The sequence below is a fragment of the Bison bison genome, unplaced genomic scaffold (assembly GCF_000754665.1).
Source record: "Bison bison bison isolate TAMUID 2011002044 unplaced genomic scaffold, Bison_UMD1.0 scf7180017864276, whole genome shotgun sequence".
NCBI classification, from domain to species: domain Eukaryota; kingdom Metazoa; phylum Chordata; class Mammalia; order Artiodactyla; family Bovidae; genus Bison; species Bison bison.
Genome location: NW_011494848.1, coordinates 421,166 through 439,956, shown reverse-complemented (window position 1 = coordinate 439,956; position 18,791 = coordinate 421,166). Strand labels below are relative to the sequence as shown.

At 38.8% G+C, this 18,791-nt stretch overlaps 2 protein-coding genes across 3 annotated transcripts in view; one reads left to right on the top strand and one right to left on the bottom strand.

Annotated features, from left to right (window-relative positions):
• The window catches only part of PAAF1 (proteasomal ATPase-associated factor 1), a 41,575-nt gene extending 25,363 nt beyond the window's left edge, over positions 1-16,212 (bottom strand). The window contains exons 1-4 of one of the 2 annotated variants that reach the window (XM_010848845.1): positions 16,135-16,212; positions 14,521-14,561; positions 10,770-10,873; positions 6,721-6,810 (exon numbers count right to left, since the gene is read on the bottom strand). In XM_010848845.1, the coding sequence (XP_010847147.1) occupies positions 6,721-6,810; positions 10,770-10,873; positions 14,521-14,561; positions 16,135-16,181 (282 nt within the window). In that variant the 5' untranslated portion in view covers positions 16,182-16,212. Of the gene's footprint in view, positions 1-6,720; positions 6,811-8,970; positions 10,096-10,769; positions 10,874-14,520; positions 14,562-16,134 lie in introns of those variants that run through there. The other variant, XM_010848846.1, reaches the window with a different exon arrangement.
• Positions 16,213-16,277: 65 nt separating this feature from the next.
• On the top strand, positions 16,278-18,791 carry LOC104995106 (cytochrome c oxidase assembly factor 4 homolog, mitochondrial). The gene is made up of 2 exons (XM_010848844.1): positions 16,278-16,462; positions 18,168-18,791. The coding sequence occupies exon 2, from the start codon at positions 18,180-18,182 to the stop codon at positions 18,432-18,434; it is 255 nt and encodes an 84-aa protein (XP_010847146.1). The 5' UTR covers positions 16,278-16,462; positions 18,168-18,179; the 3' UTR covers positions 18,435-18,791.

Here is an 18,791-nt window from a genome sequence, read left to right as displayed (position 1 = left end):
TTTTTCTGGGCTCCAAAATCACTGCAGATGGTGACTGCAGCCATGAAATTAAAAGACACTTACTCCTTGGAAGGAAAGTTATGACCAACCTAGACAGCATACTAAAAAGCAGAGACATTACTTTGCCAACAAAGGTCCGTCTAGTCAAGGCTATGGTTTTTCCAGTGGTCATGTATGGATGTGAGAGTTGGACTGTGAAGAAGGCTGAGCGCCGAAGAATTGATGCTTTTGAACTGTGGTGTTGGAGAAGACTCTTGAGAGTCCCTTGGACTGCAAGGAGATCCAACCAGTCCATCCTAAAGGAAACCAGTCCTGAATATTCATTGGAAGGACTGATGCTGAAGCTGAAACTCCAATACTTTGGCCACCTGCTGCAGACAGCTGACTCATTTGAAAAGACCCTGATGCTGGGAAAGATGGAGGGCAGGAGGCAAAGGACACGACAGACGATAAGATGGTTGGATGGCATCACCGACACAACGGACATGGGTTTGGGTGGACTCCAGAAGTTGGTGATGGACAGGGAGGCCTGGCGTGCTGCGGTTCACGGGGTCACGAGGAGTCGGACACGACTGAGCGACTGAACTGAACTGAACAGAAAATTCTCAGATTCACTTACGCAATTTCAGTATTAGGAATCACTTCATGAATAAGCCATGATTAGAATGCCAAGTCTTTTTCATATACATGCATATGTATTATTCCCTTTATATTAAAAAACACTCAGTTGCAAATATTCCAGAAATGTAAGACTGAGATATATAATTCCAGGCATATTCCCAGCAACTACGATTCTCATATGACCTAAATTATTTTTTAAAAAGTAGGAATTTGGGCTTTAATTATTCAACTTTCCAGTTTACATCTCTATGCCAATTAAGCCATAATGAATAGGTGTGGCAAAACTAAAGGGATTATATAGGTCAGCTCTAACACTAAGATTTTTTCTTCTTTATTTTGATTCCTCAATAAAAGGACTGTTAACTGTAGTTCTAATTTAAGGATTACGACAACAATTAACATTTATATCACAATTCATCATTTATAAAACATTTTCAAATACACTGAATCATTTGATCCTCATAATAATCCCATTCTGCCCGTAGCTTCTCATTGGTGGATTCTGCTTTCACACTCATGTCTAGGAGACATTTCTCAGATCTTTCTTCTCCCACCACTAGCACCCTAATCCTTGACCTGACAGTGACTAGCAGTACTGTCGATTTCAACTCTGTTCTGGCTTCCCAACTACATGATGAGCTTTATAAGTGTCAGAACCATGTCCAGCACCACTTTCTTACTCAAATCATAGGCTATGTACATAGTAACTATTCAACAAATACCTAATACCAGTTTGGGAATAAGGACGAAGCACCTCATCAACAGAGAAGAAAGTAAAGCCATCTGACCTATATCAAGGAGACCAACTACTGTCCCCATTCACAGAGTCTCAGAAACAAAACATATTTAACACTTGCCTACTCACTCTGAAATCAATTTAATCCCTAAAGTGACACAGCCAAACATCTTTCCTGACTCATGTGGCACTTATCTTTGGCTTTATAAAAGACACCTGAAATTTAACCTGTCCAAACACAACCCTTATTTTCCCCTGAAAGTGAAAGTTGCTCAGTCATGTCTGACTCTTTGCAACCCCATGGACTATACAGTATGGAATTCTCCAGGCCAGAATACTGGAGTGGGTAGCCTTTCCCTTCTCCAGGGGATCTTCTCAACCCAGGGACTGAACCCAGGTCTCCTGCATTGAGGGGAGTCTTTACCAGCTGAGCTACAAGGGAAGCCCTCTATTCCTTACCAATGCAACTACTTGTCCCCCACTTAGTAAATGACACCAGAATTTACCCAATTCTCAGGCCAAATCTTTGGGATTATCCCAACTCCTCATTTTCTCTCTCTCATATCCAAGTCATTGACAAACCCTATATGGTCCCACACCCTAGAATATGGGCTCTACACCACCGTTCTATTCATTGCTATAGCTTCAGTGCCCAGAAGAGTATCTGGAATACAGTAGGTGATTAGTAAATGGGTGAACCACCTAATAATGAGTTCAAATAAGAGAAAGAGAATAAGAAATAGAAGAACAATTAATGTGTGTGTGTGTGTTTTTTAAATGACCTATTCCACAAAAGGTAAGTGGTTCTCCAAACACCTGAAGGAGTTCACCATTTCCTCCCCTCGAGGTCTTCAGTTCTGTATTTGTATATTACAGTGGCTGTCAACAAGGAGCAATTTGTTTCTGGGGGGACATGTGGTGATGCATAAACATTTTTAGCCGTCACAACTGGGGGCGCTACCTAATCGACCACTTGTAGGTAGAGGCCAGGGATGCCGCTAAACATCTTACAGTGCACAGAATAGCCTCCTATGAAAAAGAATTATCTAGCTTAAAATGTCAATACTGCCAAGGTTGAGAAACTCTGACATACTGTTTGGTACCCTCTCAGTTAATAAACTTTCCCTGGAGGGGATGGGGACATTGTGTTATCATCTCAGTTATAGATCTTTGAGGCCCTAGTTCCTCGACCTAAAAGGTAATTAAGTCTGAACTATCCATTTCTTCCAAAGTGGCAGAACACTGAAAACTAGATTATAGATCATACCAGCTGTCTCCTTCCTCCAAATTTTTATTAAAGGAGGAAAGAGAATTAACATTTACTGAACAGCTATTATATGCCAAACATGTAACAGACACTATTCTCATATAATCCACCCAAAAATCTTTTAAGCATTAGTAAGAAACCAGATGGGACCCAGAAGTTGGTGATGGACAGGGAGGCCTGGCGTGCTGTGATCCATGGGGTTGCAAAGAGTCGGACACGACTGAGCGACTGAACTGAACTGAAGAAATCAGATGAGAAACCTGAGGTTTAAGAGGTAGTTAAGTAACTTCCCTAAGGTGACAGAGTAAAGCCAGGATACAAACCTAAGTCAGAGTCTAAAGTTAAACATCTATTCCTTAGTTACAGGAAAAGAACAGACAGATCAATGGAGTAATAATAAATACTGGATATAGATGACAATTCACGTCCTTGAAATAAAGGATGGATTATTTTGTAGTACTGTAACATGCTAATCATTTCAAAAAGAATTGTTACAAACACTGTAAATCAAATGTACTTCAATAAAATAATTTAAAAAAAGTAAATTAGACCCCTACTTCAAATCAAGTAACAAAAATAAAGTTTGAAATGCAAAAAATAAAACATAAAAATTCAAAAATTATATTTATAATTGTATTTAACAAACACTATTTATATTGTGTTTGCCAGGTTCCAGGCCCAATTCTAATTGTTTCAATCCTCACAACAACCCTAAGAGATAAATACTTTTACTCCCACTTTACAGATAAGGAATCTACAGCACAGGAAGGTTAAACAATTGGCCTGAGGTCACACAGTTTAAGCGGCAGAACCGAAATTCAAATCCAGGGGATCAAATCCAATGAGCCTGACTCTAGAGTCCCTGTTCTTACAGGATCCTAAGCAGGATCCCAAAGGCAGTCATTATAAATTGATAAGTTTTATTATCTAGAAAATTAAATATTTTATATATCAAGACACCATAAACAAATAACAATGAATGATAAACTAGAAAAAACTATCTGCAAAATACATGGCAAAAGATCAATACCCTTAATATAAGAAGAGTTCTTATCAATAAAGAAAAAAATTCACACTTAGAAAAATGGGCAAATGACATGAAGAATGGTCAATAAATATATGAAAAAGTGGTCAATTCATAATTAATCAAAGGAAATGTAAATTCAAATAGCAATGAAACATCATCCCTCAATGGTAAAACTTTAAAAAATTTGAATAGCCAGCATTAGCAGAGAATGTCAAGTCAAACTGGCACAAAAGCGATACAGTAAAAAAAAGTCTTTAGGCAATTGATAGGGCCCAGTTGTAGGTCAATCAATCAGAAAATCCAGTACAAGTAGAAAATAATAAAAAAGGATATAAAAATACCCCTACATTTTATTTTAACTCAAATACTAATCTTTTCATGAGTCCACTAATTACTATAAAGACTTGACTTTCTTGTAAAAAACTATAACCAGGGGCTTCCCTGGTAGCTCAGTGGTTAAGAATCTGTCTGCTAATGCAGGAGACACAGGTTCAATCCCTGACCTGGGAAGATCCCACATGCCTGGGAGCGACTAAGCCAGTGCACCACAACTGCTGAGTCCTCTCTCTCGAGTCCAGGAGCCACAACTACTGAAGCATTAGCACCCTAGAGCCCATGCTCTGCAGCAAGAGAAGACTCCTCAGTGAGAAGCCCGTGCATCGCAACTAGAGAGTAGCCCTCGCTTGCTGCAACTAGGGAAAAGCCTGAGAAGCAAAAAAAAAAAAAAGACCCAGCACAGCCAAAAATAAATAAATGAATTTAAAAAAATTAAAAAAAAAAAACAAAAAAACTATAACCAAACGGTACACAACTTCTAGTTTCTTGAAAGCAAAGCAAATCTTTAGTTACACTTACAAAGCAATCTAAGAGCAAAAACTTATCCAGGTTTTTTTAAAGAAATCTTTTCCCTAATACTGTACTACATTTATTTTGTCCAAACTACCAAAATAGCAGGTTTAAAAAACTCTTCTTGGGAATTCCTGGCAGTCTAGTGATTAGGACTCCACTCCAGGGGGCACAGGTTCAGTCCCCAGGTGAAGAACTAAGATTTTGCACAAGCTGTGTGATATAGCCAAAAAAAATCCTCTTCTGTATCAAGTCTCTATAAAGCAATCAAACTTAGTTTCCAAAGACATAGTCACTCTGCCTTTCACACTTATATTTCACTGGCTTAACATATTTAATTAACATAATTTCAAAAACAGTACAACAGACATTGTAACTGACCCTTGGTAAGCATTCAACTTAGAGGGTAGTGTCAGCATGCAAACCTCAAAGACCTTACAAGCTGCAAATGTGCTGTGAGCATGAATCAGATTGGTTTACAAAGGAAATGCAGAGCAATAGTTTACTCAATAAATCAGTTAAGTGGAAGCCAGGTAGAACATACCAAAAGCCTTATGATGTACATTCCCTGTGACTCAACAACTCTACTTTTATAAATGTACTCTAATTTTTTCTTACCTTTGTGAGTAAAGGGTTAGCTATAAGTATATCATCAAAACTATGAAGTCAGAAAATTAGAAATAAATGAATGCCCAGTAACGTAAGATGAGAAAAATAAATTATAGTAAAGTCATACAGTGGAATACTATGTGACTCTTAAAATAATACACATAAAGTAAACACAGAATGATGTACATATTAAGAAATAAAAAGTAACTGATAAAACAGCATATACTATAAAAACCTATTATGGTAAAATATTTAAAGAAAAAAGATTGGATCAAGGAAAATAATGATATGGAAAGTATGGTGCTGGCACATATCAGGCAATCAATAAATGTTAGCTATTACAAATATGATTATTATTAATTTTACTTTTAAAAATTGAGATATAGTTAACAGACAATATTAGAAAGTTACAGGTATACAAAGTGATTCACAATATTTTAAAGGTTATATTCTATTTACAGTTATAAAATACTGACTATAGTCCCTGTGTTGTACAATATATTCTTGTAGCTTATTTATTTTATACATAATGGTTTGAGCCTCTTAATCCCCTACCCCTACCTTGGCCCTCCTCACTTCCCTCCCCCTATTTATATCCATTAGTTTCTAAATCTGCAAGTTTGTTTCCTTTTTGTTATATTCACTAGTTTGTTTTATTTTTTAGATTCCACATCATATAGTGTTTGCCTTTTTCTGTTTAACGTATTTCACTTAGCATACCCTCCAAGTCCATCCACGTTGTTGCAAGTGGCAAAACCACTGATTATTATTAGTAAGTGCCACATAACAAAAGCTCACGTTATCTTCATAGCATAGAAATGAATGATTTTCACTTTCTTTTGTATTTCCTAAATTTTGATCACTAAATATATATTTGTTTCGCAACAGGGTAAAAACAGCTATTTTTGAAAGTGTATCACACAATAAGAAGCTGTAGGCTTTAATATAATCCACCATTTCTGCTTCCAAAAAGCCTACGGTACTAGAAAGGGCTTTATCACAAAAATCTCTGAAAATTATCCCTCAATATGCTGTTCTTGGAATTTTGAGAAAATGCCTCTTTCTATAGGCAAAGGGAGAGAAATATGAGCAGTAGCAAATTACTCAAACATCAAGTACTATCATCATTATCCAGAAGTAGGTAAGCAGCACTAGAGTAAAGCATACATAAGAAAATTTAAAAAAAAAAAAAGAAAATTTCACACAATTCCTCTCTTTAAGATTACCAGTAATGGCATGCATCGCTTTGAATTATAGTTTTGTCCAGGTATACGCCCAGGAGTGGGACTGATGGATTATATGGTAATTCCACATTTAGTTTTCTAAGGAACCTCCACACTGTTTTCCATAGTGGCTATACTAACTTACATTCCCACCAACAGTATAGGATTCCCTTTAATAATAAAAAAAAATTATCAGTGAGTGGATTTGTACATTTATTCTAAGGACCCAACTACCAGTTTTGCCAAACATATCACACTTTATTGGCTGTGTTATAACACAAAGTAAATTAAAACCACATTAATTATTAATATGTTTATAGCACTAGACAAGCAGATAAAACAAAAAACTACATGTTATTATGTTTTCTCCTCATTTTATCAAAATACTTACACTCTTTGTATGAATTCTGGAAAAAGTAGTATATGGTGCCAGAAACTTTGAAGATACATTTTCCTTTGGACAAGAAACATGAATGCTTTTCTAAACAGAGAAGGAAAGATGAAATCCATCAGTAAAGCTACATCAATAGAACTAAATAAAGCTTCTTATTTTTTTTATTTTTTTTTAATAAAGCTTCTTAAAGAAAACATTAGGATGAAAGAAACTCTTACCTTTTAAGTGTACCCTCCCTCTCTAATCCTCTTTCCCCAACCCATAAAACTATCACTCCCCTATAGATAAGCAGTCCTTTTACTGCAGAGAGTTGCAATGTAATTTGAAATTGCTGAGCCATTATGTATTTATGTTGAAGATTCAACCAAAGACAAACCAACAATAAGATACAAATGATAAACACGAGAACATTAATTTCCATTAAGAAAATCCAATACCAGTACTCTCAATCTGCAGTGTGGCAAAAAACAGGACCAACAGCATCAGCCCCCAGGCCTAGGGCCCAAAAGACTTATCTAAAAGTAAACTTGCCGCCTACAAGAACTTTCAGAAAGAATGTTAGACTACTACTACTACTACGACTACTACTACTACTAAGTAACTTCAGTCGTGTCCGACTCTGTGTGACCCCATAGACGGCAGCCCACCAGGCTCCCCCGTCCCTGGGATTCTCCAAGCAAGAACACTGGAGTGGGTTGCCATTTCCTTTTCCAATGCACGAAAGTGAAAAGTGAAAGGAAGTTGCTCAGTCGTGTCCGACTTTTAGCGACCCCATGGACTTCAGCCCACCAGGCTCCTCCATCCATGGGATTTTCCAGGCAAGAGTACTAGAGTGGGGTGCCATTGCCTTCTCCGAATGTTAAACTACTGACATGTACAGTTACCAGAGTAAGAAAGTAGGTAAATTATGGTATGCTCATACAATGTGTAGGCCCCGGTCAGGCTTGTGGTGCATAATCCCACCTAGGCTTAAACTGACTATATATGTTCACAGACTGGTCATTACCAAATATCTATCTTATGGTGTCCCATGTGTTCTGCCTAATCATTACCACATATATTTCAGCTACTGTAGCAAGAAACCACTAGTGACATAGTATTAAATTATACCTAGGACCAGACATTAGATTCAAGTGACATGACTTGCTAAAGGCAGACTGTAACCATTTAAGCATGTTGGTGTTTCAAGGCCAAGATATAAAAGGCTTGGTAAACACCTCCTCAAGGATTCTTGCAATACAACAATCCCCTACTCTAATCGGCAGAACACTAACACTGTCCCCTAACTGTGTATCTCCTACATAGAGCTGAGGAGCTGCTCTCACCAAATGGACCCTAATCTGTTATCCCTTATGCCATAGTACTTAAAAGTTTCTGAAAATTCTTCTGGACAATGAAAATGTCTTCAATAATCAAGACTTTCTAAACCTCTTTATGTACAACAAGCACAGTCTTCACAGTTCATGAGAAAGAATAGTTTCAAAGTTATAATATTCTCATAACTGAAAATCAATATTCTCTTATTACAGATCTTCTATTCCTTTAAAAAGACAATTAGGTTATCTATATGGACCATTCTTTTTTTTTTTTTTGGACCATTCTTTCTTAGCCAGCATATCTATGCCTGGCTGCCTGCAGGCCTTTTATTAAATGAGTTTTTGCTTCTAACCGCATGACAAAGCCCATACAGCTGCAAGAGAGTTGACCTGGATTTGGAATTGTCTCCTGTACCCGAAACTAAAGTGTCAGCCAAACTTTCCTGGCTAAATATTCATACCAAGAAAAGCACATGAGGAGCTCTAAAAGCTTAGTGTTCGGGCCTCTGTAAGAACTGCGTTTTCTCTCAGAAGACTTTATTTCTTTGGAGTTAATTATATAAAAGATTTCAAGAAATGAGTGGCTTTCTCCTGCTCATCAATCCTGCAAATCACACTTTAATCCATAAACAGACAATGAAGGAAGATAAATGTTGTATTATCTTCCAGCAGTAGAAAATGTTCATGCTGTTAATGAGAAGATTTAAAAGAAAAGCTGCAGGAGGTATCAAAACAGATAAAATTCAGTGTGAAGGGGAAGAGTGAATAGTCCACACTAAGATAAAATTAAAAGTCAAAACTCTTATCTTTTGAGGGGTTAGGTTTTTAAGCATAATGACAGATCTGTTTTAACAGGACAATGCAGCAACATCAAATAGCAAAGTGACTCATGGTAGTTAGGAAATATGAATGTTCAACCATAAGCACTTACTGTCTGACCCAGCAGGTATTCAGCAATAATTAGCAATGACGTTGGAAGGGCCTGAGTACAAAGGGAAGAAAGGAAGTCAGCACCCAGGCTGTGAATGGATACTGGCAAACCACCTGGGGAAAATGTAGGCTTGCAAAGTGGTGTTATACTTGAAGTTAATAGAAATGGGTTTCAATTCTGACACAGTCTAGCCAACTTTGATTATTAAGGGTTAATTAACCTCTCTGAGCTGTTTGCTTATCTGCAAAATGGAAATTTAAAATGCTAATCCCACAGGATTGTTACGATAAACAGTAACTCACTTTTGAAATACCTTAGTTTCTTTTATATGCATTCTCAATCCCCAGTAATCAGCCTATGAAAGTAGAATACAGTCTCTGTTTTATAGATGAGGAAACTGAGGCTCAGGTAACCAAGTTATTTGTCTAGAATTATATAGCTAGTAAATGTCACAGTAACTAAGACTTGGACTCAGATCTTTTGGTACTTTCTACAATACTGCTCATGAAAAACAAATATAAAAATATATAAAAACATGTAGCTTATTTTGCACAGTTGGTAGTAAATGAACATTTGCTAAAAATCTTATGTAAATAACAAAGTATTCTCTATTCTTGTCAGTACACCTGAAACATCTTATAACTAAGAAAGCTTAATTACACCAAAAAAAGAAAAAAAAAAAGCTGTTTCACCCTTTGGGAATCATCTCACTAGAGCACAATGACTGCAGCCATCAGAATGAGGAAGGAAAGTCAGATCATAAGTTCTGCAACACTTAGATGGCCATCTACTCACCTCAAAGACTGATGAGAAAAACAATATATTAAGTATCATTAATACAGGCCTTCACCAAGGTGTGGTCAAATACATAATGCTATACTGTACAATATGGGGTACTAGCTACATAAAGCTACTCAGCACTTGAAATGTGGCTAATACAAATGAGTGACTGAATTTTTAATCTTAAAGTTCAATTTAAAAACTGATACTTGATCCAACTATTGGAAAACTTTTTAAGTATGTTTGGAACTAGTTAGGTACATGAATCATCTGTTTTCAACTGTAAATTTTTTTAAACCTGAATACATATCAAGTATTTCCAACAGAGTTTGAATTGAGATGATCTCTAAGTTAAAATATACAAAGGAGCTCAAAGACTTAATAAGAAAAAAAAAAGAGTAAGAAGAAAGAAGTGTAAACTATTTCTAATAACTTTTTATATTAATTACAGGTAGAAATAACATTTTAGATATATTGGGTTAAATGAAATATATTATTAAAACTAATTTCACCTATTTATTTTTTTACCCTTTATATGTGGCTACTAGAAAATTTAAAATTACACATGTGGATACATACTGCTATATATAAAAGATAAACAAAAGGACCTATTGTATAATACAGGGAACTCTACTCAATATCTTGTAACAACCTATAATGGAAAAGAATCTGAAAAATAATATATATATAATATCCATATACATATATACATAACTGAATCACTTTGCTATACCCCTAAAACACTGTAAATCAACTAGACTTCAATAAAAAAAAATTACACATGTGGCTCACTAGTGAACAGCACTAGTATAAGGGAAGTAAGAGAAAGTTTGCATTTAAAACCATGTCTAAGTATAAAAGAAAAACTCTTGACATTCAAAGGCAGTAAAAATTATGATTATTATATGAATGGAATGGAGATGACAGTGATACACAGATGAGTATAAATATTTAAAGTAGATATATAAGATACTACCATAGTTTTGGACATGATGCCATCTAGAAGACATAAATCTTACCTTATTTATTTCATTCACAATAAATCCTTCAGAAGCTGTAACCTCTGGGATGCCATCAAGGCCAATTCCTTGACAAGTCAGGCTGCCATACAAAGTTGGTTTCCCTATATAGACAAAGATTCATATTTCAAAAAATAAGAAGAATTAAACATTTTTCTCCTTGAAGGCCCAATTCAGGCATCTGTATATATGGGAGGAAACTGGCTCATGAAAGAAAAGCAGGTACTTGTGTTAGTAAGTGAGGTGAGTAGAAAGAAAAATAGCCTAGACGAACCTAATTTGGAAGAAATATACTCAAGGGCTAAAAGCCAGGAACAAAGATTTTGAGATATAACATAGTATTTGTAAAGCTACTAGAATAATCTCAACCTCAGTTTTACTGCCTGTGAAATGGAATTTCCCAAGATCAAAGATGAAGATCAACATGAACATATGCATTTATCCACAGTACAGACATATTAACACAGACTAAAGAGTTAAGCTTCAATAACTGGGAATACTGCTTAAGCAGGACACTGCTTTTGCAGTAATATGGGCTAAATAAGATATCATCCTGCACGTAAATGTTAAAATGTTCTCTTCTACTCTTCTTCTGTACTATATATACACACGTGTGTGTGTGTGCGTGTGTGTGTATGTGTGTGTATGTTGTTCTGTAACAGCCCACAATACGTTGTTCACATTTCTGGCCTCCCCGCCAGACTATGAAGTCCTTGAGTTCAGAAAACTAGCAAAGTGCTCAAATTATTCAGTAAATAACTGGTGCATGAAACTTAAATTCTAGGAGTAAGAGGGAAGTAAAAATCATCACGAAAAAGTCATTCATGCAGAGTAGGAGAGCTTCCTAGAGAGGGTGGGACTCGAGTAGGATCTTGAAAGATACAACTAGGCAGAAAATAAGGGAAAGGAATGGGGAAGGAAACAGCAACCCACTCCAGTATTCTTGCCTGGAAAATCTCACGGAAAGAGAAGCCCGGTAGGCTACAGTTCACAGGGTCACAAACAGTCGGACATGACAAGGGAAAGGAAACTCCGTGTCAGGGAAGGGCATGTCAAGAATAAAGAACAGTCACACAGGAACAAGGGGGAAGGAAGCATCAATTAATATACTAGTTTAGTCACTGAAAGATATTAATGGAGTAACTAACAATCTAGGGTAGAAGTTTGGACTAGAGAAGATCTAGTGAATAAGGTGTGGCAGGAAGTGGCATGAAATGTTAGTTCAGAAAGATGCCACAAAAATAGGGTTGAGTGAACTCTGCTTTTTGTCCCATTCCATGATTCCCTCCTGGCTTCAAATTATCCTAGCAAGTCTGGCTCTTTTGGTATATTATTTCTACCATTCTCCTGTCAGCACTGTCAGTGACCTCTCTACATTTACGAAGTCACTGAAATGATCTCAGTCTCGGTATCTTGTCTGGGTAACAAGAGTGGGATTAATCTAACCATTCACCTTTCTACATTTCTACATATAGACTGCTGAGTGCAGATACAGAACAGGACACAACTGTGCAAACTGGCAGCCCTAAAATTTACCACAGCTTTCAAACTCTGCGTAGTTTTGGAGTTCTTTTGCCCCTTTTGTTCCCAAAGCAGCCAATTCTCACTATACCTAGCCTATCATCAAAACCTTCTTCCTTCAAAACAGCCAAAAACTGGAAACAATTCAAATGTTCATCAGCTGATGAACATACAAAAAATGTGCTATGTCCTTACAATAGACTATTACTTGGCCATAAAAACATATGAATGCCACAAAATGGATGAACCTTGAAAATGTTATGCTAAATGAAAGGTGCAAAAGGCCACATATTATGACTCTATTTATAAGAGATGTCCAAAACAGGCAAATCCACAGACAGTCAATTAGCGGTTGCTAGGAGCTAGGAGGAGGGTAGAATGCAGAGAAACTGCTAAACAGCATAAGGTTTCTTTTAGAGGTAATGAAAATGTGTAGAATTACTGACAGACATACAACTCTATGAATATACCAGAACCCACTGAATTGTACACTTTAAAAAGATAAACTTTACTGTATGTGAATTATATTTGAATACAGTTATTATCTTAAAAAAAAAAATCAGAATCCTAATAGTACCTACATGTTACGGTTGAAATCTAGCACATAGATAGCATATATTTTATTTCAACAAAACTGCTATTTCAGGGGAAAACAACAACAAAAAGATTCTCTTCTTTAAAAGCTGACCCTAACTCCAACATCACAAAGAAAATTGCAGCTATAAGAAAATTTCACATTTCTATATCCATGTTTATGCATGTATCTATTAATACATCTACACTTACCCTCACCTTCTTTCACCTTAGTCTTTTAGACTTAATTCAATCTCTTTCTCATCTAAGATACTGATTTTTCAGTTAGTCTTCTTTTCTACCTACAACTTATATATATTTTTCTTTTTTTTAAATATATTTATTTACTTTTAAATAAGGGCTTCCCTGGTTGCTCAGATGGTCAAGAATCTGCCTACAACGTGGGAGACCTGAGTTCAGTCCCTCGGTCAGGAAGATCCCCTGGAGGAGGGCATGGCAATCCACTCTAGTATTCTTGCCTAGAGAATCCCCATGGACAGAGGAGCCTGGCAGACTACAGTCCATGGAGTTGAAAAGAGTCAGACACAACTGAGTGACTAAGCACAGCATTTTTAAATGAAACAAAGATTAATATTTTGAATGTATAACCTGTATTTTAATTGCTCTCCAATTAGTTCCCATCTTTAAAAATAAGACAAAAATCCTTGATTCTGAGACCTCCAGCTACCACCTTTCTTTGATGCAGCACCAAATTCCTCAAAAGAAAACTGTTTAAAACTCTATTTCTCCTAGAATATCTTATTATGGAGAGATATCAAAGGTCTCTGAAAATGAAAAATAATCAGCAAAACAAAGCTTTCTTACAAATTTAAAAGGAAAAAAATTTTAATGTTACCACACTAACTGAAAACAAATGGATGAGACTAATACAGGAATGTCATTGAAAGGAAAAATTTGGAAGACTTGGGAACTAACTGTATATGGTAGGGTGAAGTACCAGGTTTTTCACTCTGATGTCTAGAATAGTGATAACTTAAGAACTGAGAAAATCTAGAAAGAAAACCTGTTTGACAATGGAAGCACTCAGCTTCAGATTTTGGATCTATCTGATAAGCTCAAAACAGCAGTGAGAGTTTTAACCAGAAATGTTTAGCAGGTTAACTATTCAATTTCTACTTGAAAATGAACAGAGGTCAGAACTAGAGCTGTAGACCCAGGAATCATAATCAAGAAGGTCACAACTGAAGCTACAGAACTGCTTAGAATACAATAATATATGGCAAAGACACTGATTAAGATGCAGCAGGAATGTCTCCATAAATGTCTGTGGCTCCCAATGGAACACCAATTGGAAGCCCTTCCCCTAGAATCGGAGAAGGCAGTGGCAACCCACTCCAGTACTCTTGCCTGGAAAATCCCATGGACAGAGGAGCCTGGTGGGCTGCACTCCATGGGGTCGCTAGAGTCAGACAGGACTGAGCGACTTCACCTTCACTTTCCCCTAGAATGGAGGAGTTGCAGTGACATCCTTACAGCACAGAATGGTCAAGAACATCTGAAGACTGTTGAAGCACATCTCAAGACTACTTGAAGCACTCTTCAAGTAGTCTGGGCCAGGAGAAAGTAGGAAGCTCTTTCCTAGGGGTTGTAAATCCTCTTTCTCTAAAGGGAAGGCATACAGATTTAAGGATATTACCTGGGGGGTGACAGCTCAGCCAGGCCTCCCCTTCGTCCTTCCTATGAAGAGAAACAAAAACCTAATTAGACTCACTCAACATCAAAATGGATGTTATTGATGAAGGGGAGAAAGAACATATAATTTCCAGTTTAGCCACAGCACTTACACAAATCAGTCTAATACCTTATCCAGGCATAGACAAATTTTATTGGTTGAAGAAATATTTATGGATTGTGTTTAATGCATAAACCTGTTAGTTAAGTGAAGCTCAAGTACTTCATCATGAAATACTTATTAGTTGCACAATCTTGGGCAACTTACTTCTTGATTCTGGACTTGTGTTCTCTCAAAGGTGGTCCTCAATAAATGTCAGTATTCTTCCTATTACACATCTGGTGTTGTAGTAATAAGGTTTATTTTCAGCCCACCTAGTAGGGCGTACTACTACTACTACTACTAAGTCGCTTCAGTCGTGTCCAACTCTGTGCGACCCCATAGATGGCAGCCCACCAGGCTCCACCGACCCTGGGATTCTCCAGGCAAGAACACTGGAGTGGGTTGCCATTTCCTTCTCCAATGCATGAAAGTTAAAAGTGAAAGTGAAGTCACTCAGTCGGGTCCGACTCTTAGCGACTCCATGGACTGCAGCCTACCAGGCTCCTCCGTCCATGGGATTTTCCAGGCAAGAGTACTGGAGTTGGGTGCCATTGCCTTCTCCGCTAGTGAGGCATAAGTTTCTTAAATGCAGGAGACTTATAATTCATTCATCTTCACCATTGTTTCCATTTAAAAAACCTATTAGTATAATAGTTGCCATTCATGGCACTGCCGTTGGAGAAGGAAAAGGCAACCCACTCCAGTATTTTTGCCTTGGAAATCCCAAGGACAGAAGAGCTTGGCCGGCTATAGTCCACGGCAGACACGACTTAGCGGCTGAACATCTCGGTACCGCTGTACTCATTCTGGTGCCTAGCAAAATAACTTGCACAGTATATGATCCATAATAAATAAATAAATGGTTTGCTGTTCGTTCCAATTAAGCTGTAAGCGTCTCGAAGGCAAGAACCACCCCTTAAGTTTAGAGTACACATCTGAACTCCGCCGAGCATCTATTTAGGTCAGAGTCTGAACATGGTAGGCGTTACACTGTTCCTTGAAAAGACCTGTGAAGTGAAGTGAAGTGAAAGTCGCTCAGTCGTGTCCGACTCTTTGCGACCCCATGGACTACACACAACATGACTAACACATCACTAGGGATCGCGAAGCATGCCAAGACTCCTGGTAATGCAGATTGCTGGGACTTTTGGAAATAGCTGATAAATATTTGCTAAATGACCATGACTAGTTGGCCAAGAGTCTTCCTGCCTCTCAGTTTTCCTATCTTTCTCCAACTCATTGATCCTATTCTGCCTCTGCCATCACACGACGCATACGTGTTTCCTGGGATACATAACTCTTCCGAGAATGAAAAACAATGACCATGTGGATTTGAGACTTCTTCTAAGCCCAGGGTTCCCTCAACAATTGATGAGGCAACTCCTATGGACATCCTGGGTCGGGGATGGCGCTCCTTAACGTAAAGGCAACATCCGCTACCCGCCTCCTATGTCCCAGTTCTGGACCTGGATTCACCTGAGAGCCTGGGCCCAGTCGCTCTGAATCCTCAAAGGTGCCGCCATCTTAACCCGCCTCCACCAGCCCGCCCCTTCCGCTCTCTCCCGGAAGTGGATTCCCCACAGAGCCTGCGTCGAGAACGAAGGGCGGGATCTACTCCGAAAGCCGCGAATGAAAATACGCGGTGGAGTCTCTTTCTCGCCCCTCTCCTGTGCGCACGCGCTCCTTGCAGGAAGCTGGTTCCTGACCGGAGGTTTACCGGGTAATTCGGTAGAGTAACAACTGCCTGCAAAACCGACGCCGCTGTGCAGCAGCGCGCGTTCGAGTCCTCTTGTCTGCCTGTTCGGTGAGCACTGTGTGCCGCGATCTTACGCGGTGAAGCCTAGCGGGCACAGCGCGAGCTCGCGAGTGCGCATGCGTCCTCTCCGGAAGGTGGTCGAGGAGGTTTTAAGTGACTTGGCCGCCTGGGTTTTTCTGCTTACCCATTCTTTCAAAGGAGAGGCAGTGGCACCCCATTCCAGTACTCTTGCCTGGAAAATTCCATGGACGGAGGAGCCTAGTGGGCTGCAGTCCATGGGGTCGCTAAGAGTCGGACACGACTGAGCGACTCCACTTCTAGAGTTTTTGGGCTTTCCCAGTGGCTCTCAGAATGTAAGGAATCTGCCTGTAATGCAGGAGACCTGGGTTCAATCCCTGGGTCAGGAAGATCCTCTGGAGAAGGAAATGGCAACCTGCTCCAGTATTCTTGCCTGGAGAAATCCATGGACAGAGAAGCCTGACAAGCTACAGTCCATGGGGTATCAAAGAGTCTAGACAGGCTGAGCGATTAACACTTTCACTTTCATAGAGTTCTTAAAACCTTTTTGTGACTTCCCCATTGCCCTCTTGACACCTTAACATGTGGTCTTCCTATGATCAGATACTTTCTCAACTCATCACTTTAATTAATTTTCCTGTTCTCATACTCTGTTCTCCAGTCATATAAAACTTTCAGTTCATCTCATGTCAAATTCTGTCTCAAATCCCCACCTTGCTCTTCACTGACTAGAAATATTCTTTACATCTCTGGCTCTTCCCTTTTCATCTTTCAAGTCTCAGTTTAGAAATCACTTTCTGCAAGAAGGCTTCCCTGCCTGTTTGTCCCCTTGTCTGGCTTAGGTAGTCTCCACTGTCTTCCCAATTTTAGCTGTTTATAGACACTGTACACAAGTAAACAGCCTTTTAACTTACCTTAATTATAAACTCTATGAAGGCAGGAAGTGTATCTGTCTTGGTCACTCTTGTATCCTCAACTCTAGCATAGAGCTTGGTACATGATAGATACTCAATGATAATTTGTTAAATGAATCAGAGACCCAGGAAAGGCATTAAGGAGTCTTAGCTTATTTATAGCCTGTCATGGTTAAATTTGTACAAAGGCTGAGTCATTTATCTTCAAACTTCTCTTAAGTTCCTTCTATATGCTACCTTGTGCTGGGTGCTCTGAAGCAGGTGATCGTGGAAAGGCAATGTGGGCAAGTGCACCTCACATTAAGTATTCTCACACCTCACAAACTTAGTTCTTGCCCTGTACCTTGTATGCTCTCTGTTCTCCACACAACTCTCCATTCTCACAAATGTCAAACCCTACCCATATATGGTTACTCTCTCAAGCACTAAATTCTGTTCTTCTCCAGCCATAGAATAAGGCTAATTGGAGAAAAGAAGATTGCTTCTCCAATAGGAGAAAAGAGATAGCTTCCCCAGAAATGTGACATTTCACCTAATTCCAATTCTATTAGTAGAATCCATTTGAGCCTTATTAGTGCTGTGCTGAGCATTCTCACATACTTTATTTATCTCATTCTGTTCAGTTGAGACCATTTTGCAAGCCTGGTGCTGGGGGTACCAGGATGAATCAGACCCAGTATTTGTCCTCAAATAGCTCACAATCTCCGAGGGGAGACATAGGCATAAATAGGCTATAACAGTGCAGTGGTCAGTGTTGTTTATAACAGAGGAACGTATATAATCATGTCCCTACTCTAACCTTGCTCCCGTTGATATTCTAGAGACTCCAGAATATGTCAGCTCAAGGCCATGCCTGGTCCCGACAGGTAAAGAAGGAGGATGAAGAAGAGGACCCGCTGGACCAGCTCATCTCCCGCTCAGGCTGTGCTGCTTCCCACTATGCAGTGCAGGAGTGCATGGCCCAGCACCAGGACTGGAGGCAGTGCCAGCCACAGGTGCAGGCCTTCCGGGACTGCATGAGTGAACAGCAGGCAAGGCGACGGGAGGAACTGCAGAGGCGGAAAGAGCAAAGCAGCACCCACCGCTGAGACCCCAAACCAACTATGCCCAGAGGATGGCCCTGCAGAAACTAGCACCCAGACAGATCATGGGAGAAAGAAATCCTGAACAGTGGAAGTGTGGGCCAAGAATTGTAAGACTTGGGGATAGTATTTGGGCCTGGGGCTGAGAGCCAGGCAGCCATGGGTTTGGACATGAGCTATCATATTGAGATCCCACACATCCTCACCCGTATTATATCATCAATATTAAATATTGACCAGTATTTGCTGTGTAAAACAGAGTGGGGTTAAGGGATGCTCTCCTGTGCTACATCTTGGGTCAGTGTGCCAAATACTGTGCTGATTACATGGACATTTAAAGTAAATTCACAATCTAAAAGTAAA

Bases quoted from the DNA above. Each gene is read 5' to 3' on its own strand.
- LOC104995106 (XM_010848844.1), top strand. From the start codon at position 18,180: ATGTCAGCTCAAGGCCATGCCTGGTCCCGACAGGTAAAGAAGGAGGAT.